The sequence below is a fragment of the Scyliorhinus canicula genome, chromosome 16 (genome assembly GCF_902713615.1).
Source record: "Scyliorhinus canicula chromosome 16, sScyCan1.1, whole genome shotgun sequence".
Lineage (NCBI taxonomy): Eukaryota > Metazoa > Chordata > Chondrichthyes > Carcharhiniformes > Scyliorhinidae > Scyliorhinus > Scyliorhinus canicula.
Genome location: NC_052161.1, coordinates 8996898 through 9022841, shown reverse-complemented (window position 1 = coordinate 9022841; position 25944 = coordinate 8996898). Strand labels below are relative to the sequence as shown.

The 25944-nt window shown below is 51.0% G+C and overlaps 1 protein-coding gene across 2 annotated transcripts in view; it reads left to right on the top strand.

Annotated features, from left to right (window-relative positions):
- Nucleotides 1-25944, top strand: part of loxl4 (lysyl oxidase-like 4) — a 149529-nt gene that overhangs the window by 106019 nt on the left and 17566 nt on the right. For both annotated transcript variants that reach the window (XM_038773151.1, XM_038773152.1), the window contains 4 exons: nt 7566-7733; nt 12677-12842; nt 14824-15067; nt 24871-24986. In XM_038773151.1, the coding sequence (XP_038629079.1) occupies nt 7566-7733; nt 12677-12842; nt 14824-15067; nt 24871-24986 (694 nt within the window). The remainder of the gene's footprint in view (nt 1-7565; nt 7734-12676; nt 12843-14823; nt 15068-24870; nt 24987-25944) is intronic.

Below are 25944 nucleotides of genomic sequence, written 5' to 3'. Positions count from 1 at the left end.
CAGCACCCCCTTAGTACTGACTCTCTGACAGTGCGGCGCTCCATCAGTACTGACCCACTGACAGTGCAACACTCCCTCACTACTAACCCTCTGACAGTGCAGCACTTCCTCAGTACTGACTCTCTGACAGTGCGGCACTCCCTCAGTACTGACCGTCTGAATGTGCAGTACTCCCTCAGTACTGACCCTTTGATAGTGCAATGCTCCCCCAGTACTGATTCTCGGACAGTACAGCGCTCCCTCAGTACTGACTCTCTGACAGAGCAGCGTTCCGTCAGTGCTGGCCCTCTGACAGTGCAGCACTCCCTCAATACTGACCCTCTGACAGTGCAGTGCTCCCTCAGTACTGACCCTCTGACAGTGCGGCACTCCCTCAGTACTGACCCTCTGACAGTGCGGCACTCCTTCAGTACTGACCCTCTGACAGTGCAACACTCCCTCACTACTGACCCTCTGACAGTGCAACACTCCCTCAGTCCTAATCCTCTGACAGTGCAGCATTCCAATAGAACTAACCTTCTGACAATGCAGCACTCCCTCAGTACTGACCCTCTGACAGTGCAGTGCTCCCTCAGTACTGACCCTCTGACAGTGCAGCGCTACCTCAGTACTGACCCTCTGTAAGTGCAGCACTCGCTCAGTACTGTACTCACTCTCTGACAGTGCAGCACTCCCTCAGTACTGACCCTCTGACAGTGCGGAACTCCCTCAGTCCTGACCCTCTGACAGTGCGGCACTCCCTCAGTACTGACCCTCTGACAGTGCGGCACCCCCTCAGTACTGACTCTCTGACAGTGCGGCACTCCCTCAGTACTGACCATCTGAATGTGCAGTACTCCCTCAGTACTGACCCTTTGACAGTGCAATGCTCGCTCAGTACTAATTCTCGGACAGTACAGCGCTCCCTCAGTACTGACTCTCTGACAGTGCGGCACTCCCTCAGTACTGACCCTCTGACAGTGCAACATTCCTTCAGTACTAACCCTCTGACAATGCAGTACTCCTTCAGTACTGACCCTCTGACAGTACAGCCCTTCCTCAGTACCGACTCCATGACAGTGCAGCGCTACCTCAGTCCTGATCCTCTGTAAGTGCAGCACATCGCTCCGTACTGACCCTCTGACAGAGCAGCACTCCCTCACTACTGACCCTCTGACAGTGCAGCACTCCCTCAGTACTAACCCTCTGACAGTCCAGCACTCCCTCAGTATGGACCCTCTGGCAGTACAGCACTCCCTCAGCACTGACCCTCTGACAGTGCAGCACTCCCTCAGTACTGACCCTCTGACAGTGCGGCACTCCCTCAGTCCTGACCCTCTGACAGTGCAGCACTCCCTCAGTACAAACCCTCGGACAGTGCGGCATGCCCTCAGTACTGACCCTCTGACAGTGCGGCACTCCCACAGTACTGACCCTCTAACAGTGCAGCGCTCCCCCAGTACCAACCCTCTGACAGTGCAGCAGCCCCTCAGTACTGACTCCCTGACGGTGCAGCACTCCCTCAGTACTGACCCTCTGACAGTGCAGCGCTCCCCCAGTACCAACCCTCTGACAGTGCGGCACTCCCACAGTACTGACCCTCTAACAGTGCAGCGCTCCCCCAGTACCAACCCTCTGACAGTGCAGCAGCCCCTCAGTACTGACCCTCTGACAGTGCGGCGCTCCCTCAGTACTGACCCTCTGACAGTGCGGCGCTCCCTCAGTACTGACCCTCTGACAGTGCGGCGCTCCCTCAGTACTGACCCTCTGACAGTGCAGCACTCCCTCAGTATTGACCCTCTGACAGTGCGGCACTTCTTCAGTACTGAGCCTCTGACAGTGCGGCACCCCCTCAGTACTGACTCTCTGACAGTGCAGCACTCCCTCAGTACTGACCCTCTGACAGTGCGGCACCCCCTCAGTACTGACTCTCTGACAGTGCGGCACTCCCTCAATACTGACCGTCTGACAGTACGGCGCTCCCTCAGTACTGACCCTCTGACAGTGTGGCGCTCCATCCGTATTGTCCCTCTTGACAGTGCAACACTCCCTCAGTACTGACCCTCTGACAGTACGGCGCTCCCTCAGTACTGACCCTCTGACAGTGCGGCACTCCCTCACTACCGACCCTCTGACAGTGCAACATTCCTTCAGTACTAACCCTCTGACAATGCAGTACTCCCTCAGTACTGACCCTCTGACAGTACAGCCCTTCCTCAGTACTGACTCCATGACAGTGCAGCGCTACCTCAGTCCTGACTCTCTGTAAGTGCAGCACTCGCTCAGTACTGACCCTCTGACAGTGCAGCACTCCCTCAGTCCTGACACACTGACAGTGCAGCACTCCCTCAGTACCAACCCTCTGACAGTGCGGCACTCCCACAGTACTGACCCTCTAACAGTGCAGCGCTCGCCCAGTACCAACCCTCTGACAGTGCAGCACTCCCTCAGTACTGACCCTCTGACAGTGCAGCACTCACTCAGTACTTACCCTCTGACAGTGCAGCACTCACTCAGTACTTACCCTCTGACAGTGCGGCACTTCTTCAGTACTGAGCCTCTGACAGTGCGGCACCCCCTCAGTACTGACTCTCTGATAGTGCGGCACTCCCTCAGTACTGACCCTCTGACAGCGCGGTACTCCCTCAGTCCTGACCCTCTGACAGTGCAGCACTCCCTCAGTACAACCCTCTGACAGTGCGGTACTCTCTCAGTCCTGACCCTCTGACAGTGCGGCACTCCATATGTACTGACCCTCTAACAGTGCAGCGCTCCCTCAGTACCAACCCTCTGACAGTGCAGCACTCCCTCAGTACTGACTCCCTCAGTACCACTGACACTGCAGCGCTCCCTCAGTACTGACCCTCTGACAGTGCAGCGCTCCCTCAGTACTGACACTCTGACAGTGCAGCACTCCCTCAATACTGACCCACTGCAGTGCAGCGCTCCCTCAGTACTGACACTCTGACAGTGCAGCACTCCCTCAATACTGACCCTCTGACAGTGCGGCTCTCCCTCAGTACTGACCCTCTGACGGTGCGGCACTCCCTCAGTACTGACCCCCTGACAGTGCGGCACTCCCTCAGTACTGACCCTCTGACAGAGCAGCACTCCCTCACTACTGACCCTCTGACAGTGCAGCACATCCTCAATGCTGACCCTCTGACAGTACAACACTCCCTCAGTGCTGACCCTCTGACAGTGCAGCACTCCCTCAGTACAACCCTCTGACAGCGCGGTACTCTCCCAGTCCTGACCCTCTGACAGTGCGGCACTCCCTCAGTACTGACCCTCTGACAGTGCGGCACTCCCTCAATACTGACCCTCTGCAGTGCAGCGCTCCCTCAGTTCTGACCCTCTGACAGTGCAACACTCCCTCACTACTGGCCCTCTGACAGTGCGGCACTCCCTCAGTACTGACCCTCTGACAGTGCGGCACTCCCTCAGTACTGACACTCTGACAGTGCAACACTCCCTCGCTACTGGCCCTCTGACAGTCCAGCACTCCCTCAGTATTGATCCTCTGACAGTACAGCACTCCCTCAGTCCTGACCCTCTGACAGTGCAGCACTCCCTCAGTCCTGACACACTGACAGTGCAGCACTCCCTCAGTACCAACCCTCTGACAGTGCGGCACTCCCACAGTACTGACCCTCTAACAGTGCAGCGCTCGCCCAGTACCAACTCTCTGACAGTGCAGCACTCCCTCAGTACTGACCCTCTGACAGTGCAGCACTCACTCAGTACTTACCCTCTGACAGTGCAGCACTCACTCAGTACTTACCCTCTGACAGTGCGGCACTTCTTCAGTACTGAGCCTCTGACAGTGCGGCACCCCCTCAGTACTGACTCTCTGATAGTGCGGCACTCCCTCAGTACTGACCCTCTGACAGCGCGGTACTCCCTCAGTCCTGACCCTCTGACAGTGCAGCACTCCCTCAGTACAACCCTCTGACAGTGCGGTACTCTCTCAGTCCTGACCCTCTGACAGTGCGGCACTCCATATGTACTGACCCTCTAACAGTGCAGCGCTCCCTCAGTACCAACCCTCTGACAGTGCAGCACTCCCTCAGTACTGACTCCCTCAGTACCACTGACACTGCAGCGCTCCCTCAGTACTGACCCTCTGACAGTGCGGCACTCCCTCAGTACTGACCCTCTGACAGTGCAGCGCTCCCTCAGTACTGACACTCTGACAGTGCAGCACTCCCTCAATACTGACCCACTGCAGTGCAGCGCTCCCTCAGTACTGACACTCTGACAGTGCAGCACTCCCTCAATACTGACCCTCTGACAGTGCAGCACTCCCTCAGTACTGACCCTCTGACGGTGCGGCACTCCCTCAGTACTGACCCCCTGACAGTGCGGCACTCCCTTAGTACTGACCCTCTGACAGTGCAGCGCTCCCTCAGTACTGACCCTCTGACAGTGCAGCACTCCCTCAGTACTGACCCCCTGACAGTGCGGCACTCCCTCAGTACTGACCCTCTGACAGTGCAGCACTCCCTCAGTACTGAACCTCTGACAGTGCGGCACTCCCTCAATACTGACCCTCTGCAGTGCGGCACTCCCTCAGTACTGACCCTCTGACAGTGCAGCACTCCCTCAGTACTGACCCTCTGACGGTGCGGCACTCCCTCAGTACTGACCCCCTGACAGTGCGGCACTCCCTTAGTACTGACCCTCTGACAGTGCAGCACTCCCTCAATACTGACCCTCTGCAGTGCAGCACTTCCTCAATACTGACCCTCTGACAGTGCAGCACTCCCTCAGTACTGACCCTCTGACGGTGCGGCACTCCCTCAGTACTGACCCCCTGACAGTGCGGCACTCCCTTAGTACTGACCCTCTGACAGTGCAGCGCTCCCTCAGTACTGACCCTCTGACAGTGCAGCACTCCCTCAGTACTGACCCCCTGACAGTGCGGCACTCCCTCAGTACTGACCCTCTGACAGTGCAGCACTCCCTCAGTACTGAACCTCTGACAGTGCGGCACTCCCTCAATACTGACCCTCTGCAGTGCGGCACTCCCTCAGTACTGACCCTCTGACAGTGCAACACTCCCTCAGTACTGACCCTCCGACAGTGCAACACTCCCTCAGTACTGACCGTCTGACAGTGCAACACTCCCTCAGCACTGACCCTCTGACAGTGCAGCACTCCCTCAGTACTGAACCTCTGACAGTGCGGCACTCCCTCAATACTGACCCTCTGACAGTGCGGCACTCCCTCAGTTCTGACCTTCTGACAGTGCAACGCTCCCTCACGACTGACCCTCTAACAGTGCAGCACTCCCTCAGTCTATGGGATTCTATGTACGTATCCTGCCTGTTTGATGTAGAGACACAAGTTACAAGTGGGCCATGGGAACACTTGATTTACAACTCATTTCAACTTCAGCAACTAACCATGCAAAGAGAACGAAAAGAAATATGCTGACACATTCCATTAGATGTAATGGCTGGAGCTTAACATATGGAGTTAGTGCATCAGTGCTCTGTATGATGATGACAGTACAGATCGCTGAGTGGGCATCGCTGTAGTAAATGGGCCCAGTCATTACTTCTGTGTAGAGTCCCTGAGTCCTCAACAGCCAACACATTGTACACGTTGTACTATTCTGCGCCAAATTGCTGGTGACACTTGTGACGCAGTGTGCCCACCTTGGAGGTAGAAGGGTGTTGCTTCATTTCTCAGAGAGAGTCAGTACTCAGGGACTGTTTCACTGCCGGAGGCTCAGTACTGAGGGAATGCCGCACTGTCAGAGGGTCAGTACTGAGGGAATGCTGCACCATTGGAGAGTCAGTATTGAGAGAGCCTTGCACTGTCAGAGAGTCAGTACTGAGGGAGTGCTGCACTGTCAGAGGGTCAGTACTGAGGGAATGCTGCACTGTCAGAGGGTCAGTACTGAGGGGGTGCCGCACTGTCAGAGAGTCAGTACTGAGGGAGTGCCACACTGTCAGAGGGTCAGTACTGAGGGAGTGCTGCACTGTCAGAGGGTCAGTACTGAGGGAGTGCTGCACTGTCAGAAGGTCAGTGCTGAGGGTGTGCTGCACTGTCAGAGGGTCAGTACTGAGTGAGTGCCGCACTGTCAGAGGGTCAGTACTGAGGGAACGCCGCACTGTCAGAGGGTCAGTACTGAGGGAGTGCTGCACTGCCAGAGGGTCAGTAAAGAGCGAGTGTTGCACTGTCAGAGGGTCAGTAGTGAGGGAGTGTTGCACTGTCGGAGGGTCAGTACTGAGGGAGTGTTGCACTGTCAGAGGGTCAGTGCTGAGGGAGTGTTGCACTGTCAGAGGGTCAGTACTGAGGGAGTGCCGCACTGTCAGAAGGTCAGTGCTGAGGGAGTGTTGCACTGTCAGAGGGTCAGTACTGAGGGAGTGTTGCACTGTCGGAGGGTCAGTACTGAGGGAGTGTTGCACTGTCAGAGGGTCAGTACTGAGGGAGTGCTGCACTGTCAGAGGGTCAGTGCTGAGGGAGTTTTGCACTCTCAGATGGTCAGTACTGAGGGAGTGCTGCACTGTCAGAGGGTCAGTACCGAGAGAGTGCTACACTGTCACAGGGTCAGTACTGAGGGAGTGTTGCACTGTCAGAGGGTCAGTACTTAAGGGAGTACTGCACTGTCAGTGGGTCAGTACTGAGGGAGTGTTGCACTGTCAGAGGGTCAGTACTGAGGGAGTGCCGCACTGTCAGAGGGTCAGTACTGAGGGAACGCTGCACTGTCAGAGGGTCAGTACTGAGGGAGTGCTGCACTGTCAGAGGGTCAGTACTGAGGGAGCGCTGCACTGTCAGAGGGTCAGTACTGAGGGAACGCTGCACTGTCAGAGGGTCAGTACTGAGGGAGTGCTGCATTGTCAGAGGGTCAGTGCTGAGGGAGTTTTGCACTCTCAGATGGTCAGTACTGAGGGAGTGCTGCACTGTCAGAGGGTCAGTACCGAGGGAGTGCTACACTGTCAGTGGGTCAGTACTGAGGGAGTGTTTCACTGTCAGAGGGTCAGTACTGAGGGAGTGCCGCACTGTCAGAGGGTCAGTACTGAGGGAGTGCCGCACTGTCAGAGGGTCAGTACTGAGGGAGTGCCGCATTGTCAGAGGGTCAGTACTGAGGGAGTGCAGCACTGTCAGAGGGTCAGTACTGAGGGAGTGCAGCACTGTCAGAGGGTCAGTACTGAGGGAGTGCCGCACTGTCAGAGGGTCAGTACTGAGGGAGTACTGCATTGTCAGAGGGTCAGTACTGAGGGAGTGCTGCACTGTCAGAGGGTCAGTACTGAGGGAGTGCTGCACTGTCAGAGGGTCAGTACTGAGGGAGGGTCAGTACTGAGGGAGTGCCGCACTGTCAGTGGAGCAGGGTATTAGCAGGTTTGTAAAGGAGGGGAAGGATCCCTGAGCTTATAATCCAGACAACTGAAGGCAAGGCTCCCAATTGGAGCGACGATGACAACTGGGAACACATCACAGACCGGATTTGGAGCAGCACCGAGCTCTCTGGGGTTTATACGGCTGGAGGAAGTTATCGAGCTGGGGAGGGACGAAGCCACGCAAGTGTTTGGAATCCTTTGAAGACTTAATTGTTCATCTTTTCTCAAATACAGATCCGTTTGAACGGCGGTCGGAACGCCTATGAAGGGCGTGTGGAGATTGAGGTGGAAGTCAACGGAACAACGAGCTGGGGTGCTGTGTGTGGCCAGAAGTGGGGACTGACCGAGGCTATGGTAGTCTGTCGCCAACTGGGGTTAGGCTTCGGCAACCATGCCCTACAGGTAGGCCTGATGGAGGAGATGAGATCACTCAAAGTTACTACCCATGTTGATAGGGTTGTTAAGAAGGTGTATGGTGTATTGGCTTTAATTAACGGGGGGATTGAGTTTAAGAGCCGCGAGGTTTTGCTGCAGCTTTATAAAACCCTGGTTAGACCACACTTGGAATGTTGAGTCCAGCTCTGGTTGCCTCATTTTCGGAAGGATGGAGCTGCTTTGGAGAGGGTGCAGAGGAGATTTACCAGGATGCTGCCTGGACTGGAGGGCATGTCTTATGAAGAAAGATTGAGGGAGCGAGGGCTTTTCTCACTGCTGCGAAGAAGGAAGAGAGGTGACTTGATAGAGGTGTACAAGGTGATGAGAGGCATGGATAGAGTGGATAGCCAGAGACTTTTCCCCAGGGTGGAAATCTTAACCTGAGGAAGGAGCAGTGCTCTGAAAGCTCGTGTTTGAAACAAACTTGTTGGTTGGGGCTGGTTTAGCTCACCAGGCTAAATCGCTGGCTTTTAAAGCAGACCAAGTAGGCCAGCAGCACGGTTCGATTCCCGTACCAGCCTCCCCGGACAGGCGCTGGAATGTGGCGACTAGGGGCTTTTCACAGTAACTTCATTGAAGCCTACTCGTGACAATAAGCCATTTTCATTTTCAAATGGCTGTCACGAGAGGACATAATTTTAAGGTGATTGGAGGAAGGTATAGGGGAGATGTCAGAGGTAGGTTCTTTACACAGAGAGTGGTGGGTGTGTGGAATGCACTGCCAGCAGAGGTGGTGGAGTCAGAGTCATTAGGGATATTTAAGCGACTCTTAGACAGGCACATGGACAGCAGTAAATTGAACGGGTGGAGGTTAGGTTGGTCTTAGATTAGGATAAATGGTCGGCACAACATTGTGGGCCGAAGGGCCTGTACTGTGCTGTACTCTTCCATGTCCTCTGTTCTATGTCACACATCGTGCATTGGCACCAAATCTAGCAATGTGGCCATTTCATGGACATTTCCATTGAGGGAAGAATGTATCCAAGATAATGCAGGAGAACATGGATCAAGGAAATGGCAGTAAAGCCATTAGTTTGATCATCCAATACACGATGTGCTCCCTAATCTAATGTGGAGTCTTCGGCAGGCAAAATTCTTCATCAACATTGCCTAACTCCAATCTACCTCAGCCACAACAGCGATCCCATCCCCCCCCACTCCCCCCCCCCCCCCACCCTCCCCCCCCCACCCCCCCCCAACCCTCCACCCCCCCCCCCCCCCACCCCCCACAAAACTCTTTAACCAAACTCCATAGAATTAATACAGTTCCACATCTAAATTATTCATTCCTGACCAGTAGTCCTGAACAACTTGTTCCTTGTTGTGTATTTTTGGAACACGAGGAGACGCTAATTCAGGCCATCGAACCTGCTCCGCCATTTAGTTAGCTCTTGGTTAATCATGGAGTCATAGCATTTACCGTGCAGAAGGAGGCCATTCGGCCCACTGAGTCTTCCCCGGCCCTTGGAAAGAGCACCTTACTCAAGCCCACGCCTCCACCCTATCCCCGTAACCCAGTCAACCTATCTAACCTTTAGGATACTAAGGGGGCAATTTAGCACGGCCAATCCACCTAACCTGCACATCTTTGGACTGTGGGAGGAAACCGGAGCTCCCGGAGGAAACCCACGCAGACACCGGCAGAACGTGCAGACTCCGCACAGACAGTCACCCGAGGCCGGAATCGAACCCGGGTCCCAGGTGCTGTGAGGCAGCAGTGCTAACCACTGTGTCACTGAGCTGCCCCAATCGTGAATCTCAATGCCATTTTCTGGCACTATCTCCATTTCCCTTGAAGTCATCAGTCTCTAGAAATCTATCGGTTGCTGTTTGAACGTTCTCAACGATTGAGTTTCTCTGGGGTCGAGAATTCCAAAGATTCACCTCTCTCTGAATGAAGAAATTCCTCCTCAGCTGAGTCTTGAATGGCCAACCCTTTACCCTGAGATTACGCCCCCTGGTTTTAGACTCACCAGCCAGGGGGGAAATCTGCATCTACATTCACCCTGTCATGTCCTGTACGAAGTTTGCAAATGTCACTGAGGTCACCCCTCGTTCTTCAAAGCGCCATTGAATTCAGACCCCGGACGGGATTCTCCGGTGCCCCAGCTATGTGTCCCGAGGCGGTGCATTCTGGCGGCGAGTTTCTCTGCCCCCGCCACTTGTCAACGGGATTTCCCATTGAAGCTGCCCCACTCCGCTAAGAAACCCGGGGTGCGAGGGGTGCGCTGCCGATGGGAACAGCAAATCCCAACTGCTGGATGATTCCGTCTCCACTCTCCTCAATCTCTCCTCGCCAGACAATCCCACCATCCCTGGGGTTAGTCTGGTGAACCTCCATTGAACCCCCTCTCTGGCATGTATATACTTCCTTAAACAAAGAACAAAGAAATGTACAGCGGAGGGACAGGTCCTTCGACCTTCCAAGCTTGTACTGATCATGATCCCCGAACTAAAATCAAAACCTTCTGCCCTTGGTTCGTCTCCCTCTACTTCCTCCCTATTCATGTACCCATCCAGATGCTTAAATGTTGCTAATGTGCTGCTTCCACCATATCCTCTGGCAGCGCGTTGCAGGCACCCACCACTCACTGCATGAAAATCCTACCCCGCACATCTCCCTTAAACTTTTCCCCTCTCACCTTGAGCCTGTTCCCCCTGTGTAATTGACACTTCCACCCTTGGAAAAGCCTCTGACTATCCACCCTGTCCATGCCTCTCATAATTTTGTAGACCTCTATCAGGTCTCCTCTCAGCCTCCGTCTTTCCTGTGAAAACAATCCTAGTTTATTCAACCTCTCCTCATAGCCAACACCCTCGAGACCAGGCAACATCCTGGTGAACCTTCTTTACACTCTCTCCAAAGCTTCCACGTCCCTCTGATAATGTCCAGAGCTACACGCAATATTCCAGCTCCCTCTGTATGTTAATGTTCCTAAGGGTTCTGCCATTTACAGTATAATTCATACCTAGATTTGATCCTCCAAAATGCAACACCTGGATTAAACTCCATCTGCCATTTCTGTGCCCAAGTCTCCAAACTATCTATATCCTGTTGTATGCTCTGACAATTCTCGGCACTATTAGCAACTCCACCAATCTTCGTGTCATCCGCAAACTTATTAATCAGACCACCCACATTTTCCTCCAGATCATTTATACATAACGACAAACAACAGTGGTCCCAGCACTGATACCTGTGGAACAGGTATCAACTTGGCAGGCAGTAACCAGTGGGGATACCACAGGGATCGGTGCTGGGACCCCAGCCATTCACAATATATATTAATGATTTGGATGAGGGAACAAAATGTAACATGTCAAAGTTTGCAGATGATACCAAGTTAGGTGGGAGGGTGAATTGTGACGAGGATGCAGGGATCCTACAGCATGATCTGGACAGGTTGGGCAAGTGGGCGAATCAATGGCAGATGTAGTATAATTTGGATAAGTGTGAGATTATTCATTTTGGAAGCAAAAACAGGAAGGCAGATTACTACCTGAATGGTTGTAAATTGGGAGAGGGGAGTGTGCAGTGGGACCTGGGTGTCCTTGTGCACTATTCGCTGAAGGTAAGCATGCAGGTACAGCAGGCGGTAAAGAAGGCTAATGGTATGTTGGCCTTCATTACGAGAGGTTTTGAGTATAGAAGCAGGGATGTGTTGCTGCAATTATACAGGGCCTTGATGAGGCCACACTTGGAATATTGTGTGCAGTTTTGGTCTCCTTCTCTGAGGAAGGATGTTCTTGCTCTCGAGGGAGAGCAGCGAAGGTTTACCAGGCTGATTCCAGGGATGGCGGGACTGTCAAATGAGGAGAGATTGACTAGGTTGGGATTGTTCTCGCTGGAGTTCAGAAGAATGAGGGGGGATCTCTTTGAGACTTATAAAATTCTAGCAGGACTAGAAGGGTAGATGCAGGGAAGATGTTACCATTGATGGTGTGTCCAGAACCAGGGGGTCACAGCCTGAGGATTCAGGGTAAACCATTTCTGACAGAGATAAGGAGTCACTTCTTCACACAAAGAGTGGTGTGCCTGTGGAATTCATTGCCACAGGAAGTAGTTGATGCTAAAACGTTGAATATATTCAAGAGGCGGCTGGATATAGCACTTGAGGAGAATGGGATCAAAGGCTATGAGGAGAAAGCAGGATTAGCCTATTGAGTTGGATGATCAGCCATGATCGTGATGAATGGCAGAGCAGGCTCGAAGGGCCAAAAGACCTTCTCCTGCTCCTATCTGGTTTAGCTGTTAAGAACTATCTGGTTCTATCTGCTTTGAAAGCAGACCAAGCAGGCCAGCAGCACGGTTCGATTCCCGTACCAGCCTCCCCGGACAGGCGCCGGAATGTGGCGACTAGGGGCTTTTCACAGTAACTTCATTGAAGCCTACTCGTGACAATAAGCGGTTTTCATTTTTTCATTTCATCTTCTATGTATCTATGTATATAACCCCACAAGCTACAGATCTCCATTCAGAAAAACACCCTTCCACCCCTACTCTCTGTCTTCTATAACCAAGCCAGTTCTGTATCCATCTAGCCAATCCACCCCGAGTCCTATGTGATTTTAGTTTTTAGACCAGTTTGCCATGTGGGACCTTGTCAGATGCCTTATTAAAGTCCATATAAACTACATCCACATCCCTTCCCTCATCAATTTTCTTTGTCACCTCTACAAAAAACTCAATCATGTTGGTGGGACATGACCTTCCCTGTACAAAACCATGCTGCCTTTCACTAACTGGTCCATTTTCTTTGAACAACGGGTCATTGTAGAGACTGGTAAACCAGCCGCCCATTGCTTTGAACTTGTTCGCCATCAGGTGCACTTGGTGAAAGAGTTTCATAGCAGGGTGAAGCCACTCCTGGACTGTACTTTGAGTGAAACCTTCTACTTCTGTCTCAAAGGAAACGTGGTACTGGCAGGGAGACCATTCCATGAGCAACATAGTCCTGAGCGGAACCTCTTGCTCCGGGACAGAGCTATCGATCTTGCAGTGCACTCATCACCGTGGATATGTCGATTGTCCGCAAGGTGGCGGGCGGTTCGCTGCCGGCGTTATCTGCACAGAATGTGAGTATGACCTGGCCTGCATCTCCTATTGCAAAGCACATGCGTGGGTTGGGGAGGGGGGGAGAGCGGGAACAGGTTGGGGCGGAGTGGTAGACGACGGGACTGACTCAGAGACCATTCAGGCACTTGAGCCTGTTCCCCGTTCAACTTGATCAGGGCTGGCCTGATTCTTAAAGTTTACTACTCACCGTGGTTTCCTTTCCCCTAAGAAAAACCTTGCCTATTGCTGAAAAGAGAAACATTTTGACGAATGCTGCACACACTAGGACAGACACAGGAATGCTAAATTTCAACCAATCACAACAATTTATACCACAGGCTGATTGGTTGGCGAGTTGACTCTGATTTTGAAATTTGGTATTCTTGTATTTCTCCTGTTGAGTGCAAAACAAAAATCTTCAGCAACATGACTCTCTTTTCAACAATAACAAAATTGTATCAATTACAGTTTTGACATTTTCGTTTGACTACCAATCATAGAAACATGGAATGCACAGTGCAGAAGGAGGCCATTCGGCCCATCGAGTCTGCACCGGCCCTTGGAAAGAGCACCCGAATTAAACCCACACCCCCACCCTATCCCTGTAACCCAGTAACCCCACTTCACCTTTTGGATACTTGGGGGCAATTTAGCATGGCCAATCCGCCTAACCTGCACATCTTTGGAGTGTGGGGGGAAACCGGGGCACCTGGAGGAAACCCACGCAGACACACGGAGAACGTGCAGACTGCGCACAGTCACCCGAGGCCGGAATTGAACCTGGGACCCTGGAGCTGTGAGGCAGCAGCGCTGACCACTGTGCCACCCTGCCGCCTCAGCTCAACCTCAGCTGCTTGTTGAAGAACTGGAGGCTCCTGGTTTCCATCTGCCTTTGTGTGAAGTAGTGTTCCCCAACATCACCCCATGAACAGTCTGGCTCGAATTCTAAGGTAGTGCCCCTTAACTCCTGCACCGCCCTTACCCCCCCCCCCCCCCCCCCCCCCCCCGCCGCCATGGCAAAGGAAATAGTTTCTCTCCATCGACCCTGTCAACTTCATTAGTCATTTTCAATTCCTCATTTCGATCATCCCTTAATCTTCGAGACAAGCCAAGTCGATGCAACCTCTTCTCTCAATTTAACTCTTTTAACACTGGCATTATTGCAGTGAATATTCACCACGTTTCCCCTCTCCCTTCACCCCCCCCCCCCCCCCCTCCCTGCCCCAAATCCTTGTCGCCAGAGTTGTTAGCTCAATTCAGAACAGCGTCTCATTGTTGACCCCGGCTTTCCAAGATTCAGCAGAGGTTTAGATTAACGGGGTTCCACTGTATTCTGTAAACTTACTGACATGCTGATCAGTAACCACGGTGCGGCTGTTTACTGGTGACCCTGTGAACTTTGAAAAGCCAGGCTTGATTAATAAAGGGATCAGGGGTTATGGAGGCGGGTGAGTAATGTGGTGGAACGGGACTCTTGGGTGGGGGGGTCACCAGGGTAGTGATTGACAGCTCGGGCAGAAGGATGGTGTCAATGGCCCACCCTGCTTCCCAATACCATGTCCTTTGATCAGGCGCTGAGTGCCTTTAAATGAGTGACCCCCGCAGCACAGTGTGAAACCCCCCCACAAGCAACACTGCACAGATTTGTTTCTCATGCTCCCCTTATGGTACCCCCCCCCCCCCCTCCCACCCCCCCACCCCCCTGCCTGTCACTGGGTCAGTTGTCACTGGGACAGGAAGGCGGTCCATTGTCCTGCCCAAGCGCCGGCGTCAGATTCCACCTTGTGGGTGATATGGTGCACTCCACAGTTGAATAGCCTTTGGACAATTCACTAACTAGACTCCCGTGTGAAGGACAAAGCGTGGCTCAGGGGACGGTGACAAACTTCTCCAGGGATGGGAGCAAAGAGGAAAAAACCTAGAACTGACAAAAGGCAAAATACGGTGAGTGCATTGAGGAAATGTTAAATCTCAAACTCTCCCTTTGCTTGGTGCTGTTAGCTCTTCCCGACCTTGTCCTGGATGGCAACGAGGCTCAGCAGTCTGCATATCTGGAGGACAGGTACCTTAACCAGCTCTACTGTGCGTACGAAGAAGGCTGCCTGGCAAAGTCAGCGGACGCAATGAACTGGCCTTTCGGACATCGCCGGCTGCTCCGCTTCTCCTCACGGATAAGCAACATTGGCAGGTCAGACTTCAGACCAAGGGCTGGACGGGAATCTTGGATCTGGCACAGCTGTCACGGGTAAGGTCATAACTAGGAACTGTGTCATCCTCCAAAAGATCACAATATAAATTTGTCAAAAAGAAAATTGAAAGAACGTTGGGTAATGGAGAGATACGTTATTCGATACAAACTCCACACAGACAATGACCCAGGGCCAGGATTCGAACCCGGGTCCTCAGCGCCGTAAGCAGCAATGCTAACCACTGTGCCACCGCACTGCCCGGTATTTGTTATTCTATGTATAAACCACCCAAACCCCTCGATTAGATTCCAGACTGTAACTCACTCCCGGGTATCTGTTATTCTATATATAAACCACCCAAACCCCTCGATTAGATTCCAGTCTGTAACTCACTCCCGGGTATCTGTTATTCTATGTATAAACCACCCAAACACCTCGATTAGATTCCAGACTGTAACTCACTCCTGGGTATCTGTTATTCTATATATAAACCACCCTGAACCCCTCGATTAGATTCCAGTCTGTAACTCACTCCCGGGTATCTGTTATTCTATGTATAAACCACCCAAGCCCCTCGATTAGATTCCAGTCTGTAACTCACTCCCGGGTAACTGTTATTCTATATATAAACCACCCTGAACCCCTCGATTAGATTCCAGTCTGTAACTCACTCCCAGGTATCTGTTATTCTTTTTTTTTAGATTTAGAGTGCCTAATTTTTTCCAATTAAGGGGCAATTTAGCGTGGTCAATCCACCTATCCTGCACATGTTTTGGGTTGTGGGGGTGAAACCCAGGCAAACACGGGGAGAATGTGCAAACTCCACACGGACAGTGACCCAGGGCCGGGATTCGAACCCGGGTCCTCAGCGCCGTAAGCAGCAATGCTACCCACTGTGCCACCGCGCTGCCCGGTATTTGTTAGTCTATATATAAACCACCCAAACCCCTCGATTAGATTCCAGACTGTAACTCACTCCCGGGTAACTGTTATTCTATATATAAACCACCCAAACCCCTCGATTAGATTCCAATCTGTAACTCACTCCCGGGGATCTGTTATTCTATATATAAACCACCCTGAACCCCTCGATTAGATTCTAGTCTGTAACTCACTCCCGGGTATCTGTTCTATATGTAAACCACCCAAACCCCTCGATTAGATTCCAGTTTGTAACTCACTCCCGAGTATTTGATACTCTGTATATAAATGATCTGAACCCCATAATTTGATCATTGAGATTTTGTCTTCCATTGAGAGCACTTGAGGATATGAAGAATATGAGCTGATGGATTAGGGAGAAGACTGCTCAGTGAATTTGATATCTGCGCGCCAGCATTACAGCATCTCGTTGTTTCATACGTTTGTCCCAGTGTACTGGCTGTAACCTTCAGTAAAGCTGTCAAAGCTGACCTCGGGGTCAACAGGCAAGAGGGAATCAAGGATTCCACTCTCCACTGATAAGTACGGAAGCTGTGGGTGTAGCTGTTCGATGGCGGTTAATAACTCTTCCTTTGAAGCTGTTAGAAAACACGCACAATGTCAATTTCTGGAAAGCCACAGAATGGATGACCGCTGAGTGTGAACAATACTGCTGTCTGGGGCCCATATGTGGAGCTAATTGCTTTATCTAACAGTTTGTGTCTTGCCAATGAATGCACTTTGCCATGTAAATTCCAGTCTTCAGTAAGAATCACGTCACTAGCTGGAATTCTTGGGGCCGTGAGAGGTGATTTAAAAACCATAAGCTGTGCCATAGATTGCTTGGGAGGGGGGGGGGGGGGGTTTAATGTCACGTTAACTCAAAGTGAAAGATATTTTAAAGTTGTGTGGTCTATGTATTAAAATGAGGAACTACGCAGATGAAGCTAGAATCCTATCACTGCCAAAGACAGCAGTAAGGATTCTAAAGTTGGCCTCAGTGTTAACCTGGGGTAAAGGGAAAGAACATGTTTTTTAGACAGTGCGTAAATGTGCATTGGATGAACCAAAGTGCGTGGCAGCCAAGGCGTCACTTGTCAAGGAGTGGTCACTGCAGTTCAGTAGACGAACATGATGGTCAATTGCTGCTCAGCAGGAGCCAAGAAACCACACGGAGACGATTGACTTGTGAATTTATGATGGGAACTCATGTTGAGGGATAAATCCTGGTCAACACACTGGGAGAACTCTCCTGCTCTTCTTCAACTAGTGCCAGGGATGTTTTACAAACTCCCGGAAAAGGCCAGCGAGGGGCACAGTCATGAAGAAAGTAATTGTGCTAATGAGTGACATTGTCAGATAATCATGGATTTGTAAAGGACAGGTCATGCCGGACAAATCTGATTACATTTTTTGTGAGGGAGACTAACATAGTGAACAGGGAATATCCATGGATGTGATTCACATGGACATCAGGAAGGTAATAAAGTTCCTCGTAAGGGACTGTTAACTAAAATTGAAACTCAAGAAATTGAAGGTAAATTATTGACTGTTAGGAAATTGGCTGATTTATCAGGAGACACAGAAGAGGGATAAGGAGATGGTTTGGCCAGGATTTGAGGTGTAGTATCCCACAAGGATCTGTTTCAAAAATTCAACTCTTCATTGCATTTATTAAGACCTTGGGATAGAAATAAAATGAAATGAAATGGAAATCGCTTATTGTCACGAGTAGGCTTCAATGAAGTTACTGTGAAAAGCCCCTAGTCGCCACATTCCGGCACCTGTCCGGGGAGGCTGGTACGGGAATCGAACCGTGCTGCTGGCCTGCCTTGGTCTGCTTTAAAAAGCCAACGATTTAGCTCAGTGAGCTAAACCAGCCCCTAGTGAGCTAAACCAGCTAGAAGGCCACATATCTAGATTTGCTGATGGTACAAAGGTGGGCAGCACTGTGAGCAGAGGGAAGCATGACATTTCAAAAGGATACGAATAGATGAAGTGAATGGCAAAACTGTGACAAATGTAGATAAATATCCCATCTGCACCTAAACAGGATAGAACAAAGTGCTCCCTATCAAGGGTGAAAAGCTGGAGACATTGGTGTTCCATGTACAAAATCATTCAAATGTCATGAATGGGCGGGGGGGGGGAATCATGAAAAAGTCTAATGTAATCCTGGCCTTTTTACCGAGAGGACTAGAATCCAAGAGGGTTGAAGTCATGCTTCAGTTATACAGAGCTTTGGTTCGACTACACCCGGAGTTACTGTGAGTAGTTCTGGCCAGCGCACCTTCGGAAGGATATGTTGGCCTTGGAGGGTGCGCAGTGCAGATTTACCAAATGTCGGGACCCCAGGGTCAAATAACGAGGAGCAATTCCATAAACTAGAGGGTGTATGGCCCGGAATTTGTCAGGTTATAGTGTGATGGAGCTTTCGAGATGTTAAGGGTGGATAGAGACTAACTATTGCCACTGGCTGGATTGGGAAAGTCATTTAAAAATTAGGGGCAGGGTCGGGGTTCTCTAATCCCGCGACAGAATGTCCACGCCGTTGTTTACGACGGCGTGAACGGGCTGAGCCGAGGACTAATTCTGGTCCCTAGAAGGGGCCAGCACGGCACTGGAGCGAATCACGCCGTTCCAGCTGCCGACTCCGGCGTGAACTGGGCACCGCGGGATCCGCGCATGCGCATTGGCCTCCTTCAACCCGCTGGCCCCGACGCAACATGGCGCAGGGCTACAGCGGCCGGCGCATAGGAAATGAGTCCCCCAGCCAGAGAGGCCGGCCCGCCGATTGGTGGGCCCCGATCATGGGCCAGTCCACATTGGAGGCCCCCCCCCCGGGTCAGACCCCCACTCTCCCTGCACAGGCCCCCCCCGACCCTTCAACGCTGAGTTCCCGCCAGCTGAGAGCAGGTGTGGATGGCGTCGGTGGGACTCGCCGTTTTTACGACGGACGGTGGGCCGAGAATCGGCGGGGCAGCCATGTAGGGCTCTGCGGAGAATTGCGTGCCGGCGGCAGGGCGGCGGGGTGCGATTCGCAGCGGTCGCGGGGATTCTCCAGCCCGACCCCAGGCTGAGAGAATCCCGCCCCAGGTTTCTCAGGAGTAAAATTGTGAAATAATTCTACACACACAAAGGGTGGTAGAAGTTTGAAAATCTTTTCAGCAAATGGCAATTGTTGCTCCAGCAGTGGAAAATGTTTAAACTCAAATTGATAGATTTTTGTAAGCAAAGGTATTGAGGATTTGGGGCGAAGGTGAGAATGTGGAGTTAGGTCAGTGAACGGCAATCCATTGCTGTGGGTCTGGAGTCACGTGTCGGCCAGACCAGGTAAAGACGGCAGATTTCCTTCCCCAAAGGAGATTAGCGAACCAGATGGGTTTTTATAACATAGAACATACAGTGCAGAAGGAGGCCATTCGGCCCATCGAGTCTGCACCGACCCATTTAAAACCTCACTTCTTCCCGATACCCAGAACCTAATAACCCCTCCTAACCTTGTTTTTGGACACTAAGGGACAATTTAGCATGGCCAATCCACCTAACCTGCACGTCTTTGAACTGCGGGAGGAAACCGCGGCACCCGGAGGAAACCCACGCAGTCACGGGGAGAGCGTGCAGTCTCCGCACGGACAGCGACACAAGCCGGGAATCTAACCTGGGACTCTGGCGCTGTGAAGCCACAGTGCTAACCACTGTGCTACCGTGCTGCCATAACAATCGGCAATGTTTTTCACTTGTAATTTCAGATTTCTGCTGTGGTGGGATTTGAACCCAGGTGACCAGAGCGTTACCCTGGGTGTCTGGATTATTAGCCCACTATGCCAGTGCCTCTCCTGACATTGTAACAATGACTAAATTTCAGACATTAACATCGGCATGGTGACACAGTGGTCAGCACTGCTGCCTTAGGTGGATTAGCCATGTAAAATTGCCCTTAGTGTCCAAAAAGGTTAGGAGGGGTTATTGTGTTAGGGGGATCGGGTATTAGTGAGGTCTTAAGTGGGTCGGTGCAGACTCGATGGGCCGAATGGCCTCCTTCTGCACTGCATGTTCTATCTTCCCACAGCGCCTGGCACCCTGGTTCGGCTCCAACCTTGGGTCACTGTCTGTGTGGAGTCTGCTCGTTCTCCCCGTGTCTGCGTGGGTTTCCTCCGGATGCTCTGGTTTCCTCCCACGTACCAAAGATGTGCAGGTTAGGTAGATTCGCCGTGCTAAATTGCCCCTTTGAGTCCAAAGATGTGCAGGCTAGATGGGTTTACGGAAGTAGGGCAGCTAAATGGGCCTAGGTGAGGTGCGCTTTCGGAGGGTCGGAACAGACCCGGTGGGCTGAATGGCCTCCTTCTGCACTGTAGGAATTCTATTGGCTGTAAAAGCAGTTTGGGAAGTCCTAAGGCCATGAATGATAATATATAAAGGCAAGTTCTTTCTTTATTAACTTCTCCATGTTGTCTCACTGTTCCTTTCTGGGCTGAGGGTCACAGTCGGTTCAATAAGGTCGGGGAGTCCAAAGTAAGCAAAAGTAAACAGCATTTATTTTACAACAATTGTATACATGAGCACCAGTTCCAGACTGGCCGGGCGTTCATACAAGTACGGGTAAGCTCCCCGAGCGGGAGAACTCATACGCCTCACGGAGCTCGGGGAAAACAATCATCCCCACATCCTTATGTCCAGTGCTGAGGTTATTACATTGGATATCAGTGGCGTGTGAGGAGACAGGAATAACCAGTCCACGTCTTTACAATTAGTTTTAACTGATGTAGAAAGTGAAGATTGACTATTGCTGTATCCATCGACACTTGCTTCACAAAACGAGGTTCCAATTAAATTTAATGAATACCTTCTGTAATTTGGCCACGGTATTAAACACTGTAGTTGCGTAGCAGGTTGCAAAGATCAACTTAAAATAATTTCATATATTTAAATGCGTAAATACGCATTAGCATGTGGTCGCACTAAGCCAACAGCCCATTGAGCTGATGTTGAAATGAAAAATGAAAATTGCTTATTGTCACGAGTAGGCTTCAATGAAGTTACTGTGAAAAGCCCCTAGTCGCCACATTCCGGCTCCTGTCCGGGGAGGCTGTTATGGGAATCGAACCGTGCTGCTGGCCTGCCTTGTTCTGCTTTAAATGCCAGCGATTTAGCCCAGTGAGCTAAACCAGCCCCAGTAATGCAATGAATGCACTGCGAAAACAACTAATAAACATTGTCCTACCTACAGTGCAGTAAGGACTTAACTAGCTGGGCCTCGAAATGAGTTTGTGGGGCCCAGGCTCTTGGATGAAATGAAATGAAAATTGCTTATTGTCATGAGTAGGCTTCAATGAAGTTACTATGAAAACCCCCTAGTCGCCACATTCCGGCGTCTGTCCGGGGAGGCTGGTACGGGAATTGAACCGTGCTGCTGGCCTGCCTTGGTCTGCTTTAAAAGCCAGCTATTTAGCCCAGTGTGCTGAACCAGCCCCTAAATACATTGTTGTCCTGTGAAGGTTTTGTAGCAGCCCCGGAGATTGATGTGCACATCAGCCAGCAAATTAGCAACATTCTTGTGAGGATTCTGTTCCATCAGTGAGCTGGGAATCTCGAGGAAATAGCAACTTTAGACCTTGTGCCCTATGGAATTCCTAACTGATCTCAAATCCGGTTCCTAATTGCTTCATCTGGATAAACAAGAGTTACATATCCCTACCCCCGTGCACTCCAACCTTGGCCCACCACAATAACCCCCACCTCAGCTCCCCCTAGTAAGATTCTTTGTGAAACTTCCCACACATTGTCAGAATAAGACCTGATTTCCAGAAAGAAATTGGAAGAGTGCCCTAATTAAACAAGCTTGTATGTCGCCCAGCCAACAAAACCTGATTATTTTTGTCTTCTAATAAACATGGCACCGTTCCAGCGTTAATGTGATCACGTTAGAACTTCCCAATAACTGCAATATTCAGGAGCATTGCCTCTCTTTCATTAAATCAGGGTCAAACCAACTTCCTGTTTAGTTGTCCAGTCAATCTCTTGCTTCTAACTTCAGATATTGTTGGAATCCACACTCATTGTAACATCTTCTACTCAAACTCTTTACCTGGACATCAAAATAATCCATTTGATTGGCAACCCAACCAGCACCTTAAACATTCACTCCCCTTATTTGTGGAAGGCAGCTTTGCAGAGCTGGGCGTGTTGGAGGAGAACTTTCAGTTGCCAAGGGAGAAGGAGGTTTCGTTTCCGACAGATTCGGGATTTTGTTCGGAAGGAGCTGGCTATGTTTCCATGGCTGCTGCCCTCTTTGTTGCTTGAAAAGAGGATGAGATAGGGGAGGATAGGATCTCTGATATGTATGGGTGGTTGATGGAGAGGGAGAGGGCCTTGTTGGAGGAGGAGGAGGAGGAGCTGAGTAGGGTAATTGATGGAGGGGGGGGGTTGGAGGGAAGCCCTGCGGAGAGTAAAAGTGGCTTCCTCTTGTGCGAGATTAAGTTTAATTTAAGGTGGTGCGGAGAGCGGACATGACAAAGTTGCGTATGAGTCAGGTTTTTTTGGAGGTGGAGGATAGATGTGGGCGGTGTTTAAGGGGGCTGGCGAACCATATTCACATGTTTTGGCCCTGTCCAAAATTGGTGAGGTTTTGGGAGTCCTTCTCGGGGACCATGTCAAAGATGTTGGGGGTGAAAGTGGCTCTGCCGATATTCTGGGTTTGGAGAATCCGGGAGTACAGCTGGGGAGAGAGGCTGATGCATTGCCGTTTTCCTCTGTGATAGCCCGGAGATGGATCTTGTTAGGGTGGCGAGTTCGGGAACGACCCAAGGAGCTGGGTGGATGAGTGACTTGGCGGAACCCTTGCATCTGGAAAAGATAAAGTTTACCATTAGAGGGTCGGAGGAGGAGTTCTTCTCGAGGTGGAAGTTGTCCATCTCCTTCTTTGAAGATCTGTAAACATCAGTGGTGGGTGGCGGGGGGGTTAATTTTTTTGCATTTTTTGTGTTATAGTTACTGTTGTTTTATTATACGGATATAAAGTGGGGCATGTGGGGTATTAAAGATAATGGGGAGCTGTTGTTATATGATAGTTGAATACAGATGGTTGTATTTTGTGTGTTGCATAGAAAATGAAAATGGCTTGAATAAAAATATTTAAAAAAAAACATTGACTCCCTCCAACACTGATGCACAGTTGCAGCCGTGTGCACCGTCTACAAGGTGCACAGTAGTGACTCGCCAAGGTTCCTTAACAGCACCTTCCAAAACCCTGACCTGGACCATCACGAGAGACATAGGCAGCGCATGGGGAATACCAACACTTGGAGGTTCCCCTTGAAGCCACTCACCGTCCTGACTTGGAAATATATCGCCTGTCACTGTCACTGGGTCAAAATCCTGGAACTCCCTCCCTAACAGCACAGTGGGTGTGCCTACACCACATGGATGGTTGTGGCTCAAGGAGGCAGCTGACCACCACTCTCGAGGACAATTAGGGATGGACAATAAATTCTGACCTAGCCAGCGAAGCCCACACCTCAAAAATGAATTAAAAACAAGAACTCCTGGATAAGTGTCGCCATCTCCTACAACCCAAACCAGCGCGCATTCTAGAAAAGTCACTTTTCCAGTTGGGTGCTTCTTTCTGACGGTGATGCCAACATCACAGAGCGCTATGTATTTTGAGCTGAGTGATGTATGTAAATATATATCTATAATCTGTCGAAATTTAATGCTGTAAAATTATTTTTGACATAACTAATTAAGACAGTTCATGTCCACAGCAATTTACTGCTCAAATTATCCAGCATCTGATAGAATGTACCAGCAGACCACTTGCTGATACGCCCAAAATCCACTCAGCAACACTGACAAAATAACCGCTTGTTTGTGCAGGAAAGGGGAAGTTTGCTTCTCTGAATTGCAACGTATCTTTAAATGTTATTTATAAAGTTCGCTAACTATCTCTACACTAATCACAGCCCTTCATTCCTCCCCCTCGCCGCTGTGTTTATGCTTTAAGAGGGCTCGGACTGTCAGCTGATTGCAAAGGTTCCTTTGTGAAATGTGACGGAGGTTAGGCTGGATGTCCATTGTTTCAGCCGGGAAGAGAGACTTTCCCAGTCTTTACAGTGGTGGGATGAATGGCCTCTTGCTGGAAGGCACACGGCCAATAGACCCGTCAGGATCAATAATACATTGCTCAGTGTCCATTGCACTGCTGGGCCTCTTTTTTGGGGTAAGTGTTCCTCGCACTATTGGGTGTTGAAAATTGTAAAATGCCCGACGTGCTGGGCCCTTCAGAGTTGGCTTCCTTACCGACTTTGTGTGCCTGACTTTTCAGAGTTCGCCCAGAATGTGGCTGAACATAAGCAGCTCTTTGGAATGGTACCGAAAGACTGAGAGATTGGAACTTTCCTCTTTGCCAACTTTCTCTTTTCACCAAACCTTTGTTGCTCAATCTCACCCTCTTTGTCCACCTTGGGAAACCAACCTTTGAGGGTCGTCATACCCCAAACCCCTTTCTATTTCCAAATGGAAATGGCCGTGCTTACGAGCAACCAGTGGTGGCCCTTTAATAGCTGCTGATTCCTGATATTGCAGCCCCCCCCCCCCCCCCCCCCCCCGAGGGCAGCACGGTGGCACAGTGGGTTAGCCCTGCAGCCTCACGGCGCTGAGGTCCCAGGTTCGATCCCGGCTCTGGGTCACTGTCCGTGTGGAGTTTGCACATTCTCCCCGTGTTTGCGTGGGTTTCGCCCCCACAACCCAAAGTTGTGCAGGATAGGTGGATTGGCCATGCTAAATTGCCCCTTAATTGGAAAAATGAATTGGGCACTCTAAATTTATTTTTAAAAAGATATTGCCGAAGGTAGAGGCGGTCCTGATTCCGAATTGAAACTTGCAGATGAAGCCACAAGTTTGTGCATTCACAGAAACCAAATGCTTATTGTCTTTCCAGGCACTATCACAGCATGGAGGTCTTCTCGCACTATGACCTCTTCGCCCTGAATGGCACCAAGGTCGCAGAAGGGCACAAAGCAAGCTTTTGTCTCGAAGACACGGGCTGTGAAAGAGGTACGCCTACAGGAAGAGTAGACATGGTGGGTGAGGTGGAGTGGGGGAGGGAACCAATGGCTGCGGAGTCTTGCTGTGCAGAGTCTGTCAGAGCTGTGTTCATTTTCAGTGGGAAAAATCTCGGAAGGGTCCATGACTGGCCACTTCATTTTTAAAAAAAGATCTTTTGTTGGCATTTTCAAAGTTCTGTACATCTGCCGTTCGTTTTCATTTATTATACAATGTTAAAAGGCTTTGTCTTACTCTTTATTTACACATTGTTGCCATCTAGTTCTGCACATACCCCACCCTGCCTGGTGTCCTCCCTGGCCGATCAGGGGTGTGCCCCCTCTCTCCTCGCTCCCTCCCCTTTCCCCCCTCCCTTTTCTTTTCTCCCTCCGTTGGCTTCCGCTGTGTCCTTTTTGTGGATGTGGGGGGGGGGGGGGGGGGGGGAGCTTTGCCCTCTCTCCCCCCTCCCCTAGTGTTATCTCACTTTGTCCCTCTCAGGCTATATGCCTGAACCCCCCCCCTCCGCCTTACCCCCTGGTTATGCAACCCTGATGTTCCTCCTTGTGCTTCTTTCTTGTCCCTTTTTAATCCTTCCCATTTTCCTTTCTACTGGCTGTTGTTGGCCTCGAACAGGTTCTGCAACAGGCCGACAAATTGCCCCCCAGGCAGTAAGGAAGCCTTTCCTCCGTTCTCGGATGGCATATTTGATCTTCTCCAGGGGGAGAAATTCTGAAAGGTTCAGCGAGCCAGTCTGCAGCCATGGGCGGTGCTGCCGATCGCCAGCCGAGCGGGATTCTCCGGCGTGCGATGAGGGAAGCGAAAGCAAGGGCGTTAGGCCCCCTTCCGCATGTGTAGCTCTGGCTGCTCTGATACCCTGAAGATTGCCACATTTAGGCATGGCTTCACCCTCACCCCCACAACCTTGGACATTGCTTCGGAGAAGGCTGTCCAGACCCCAACAGGTCTGTCC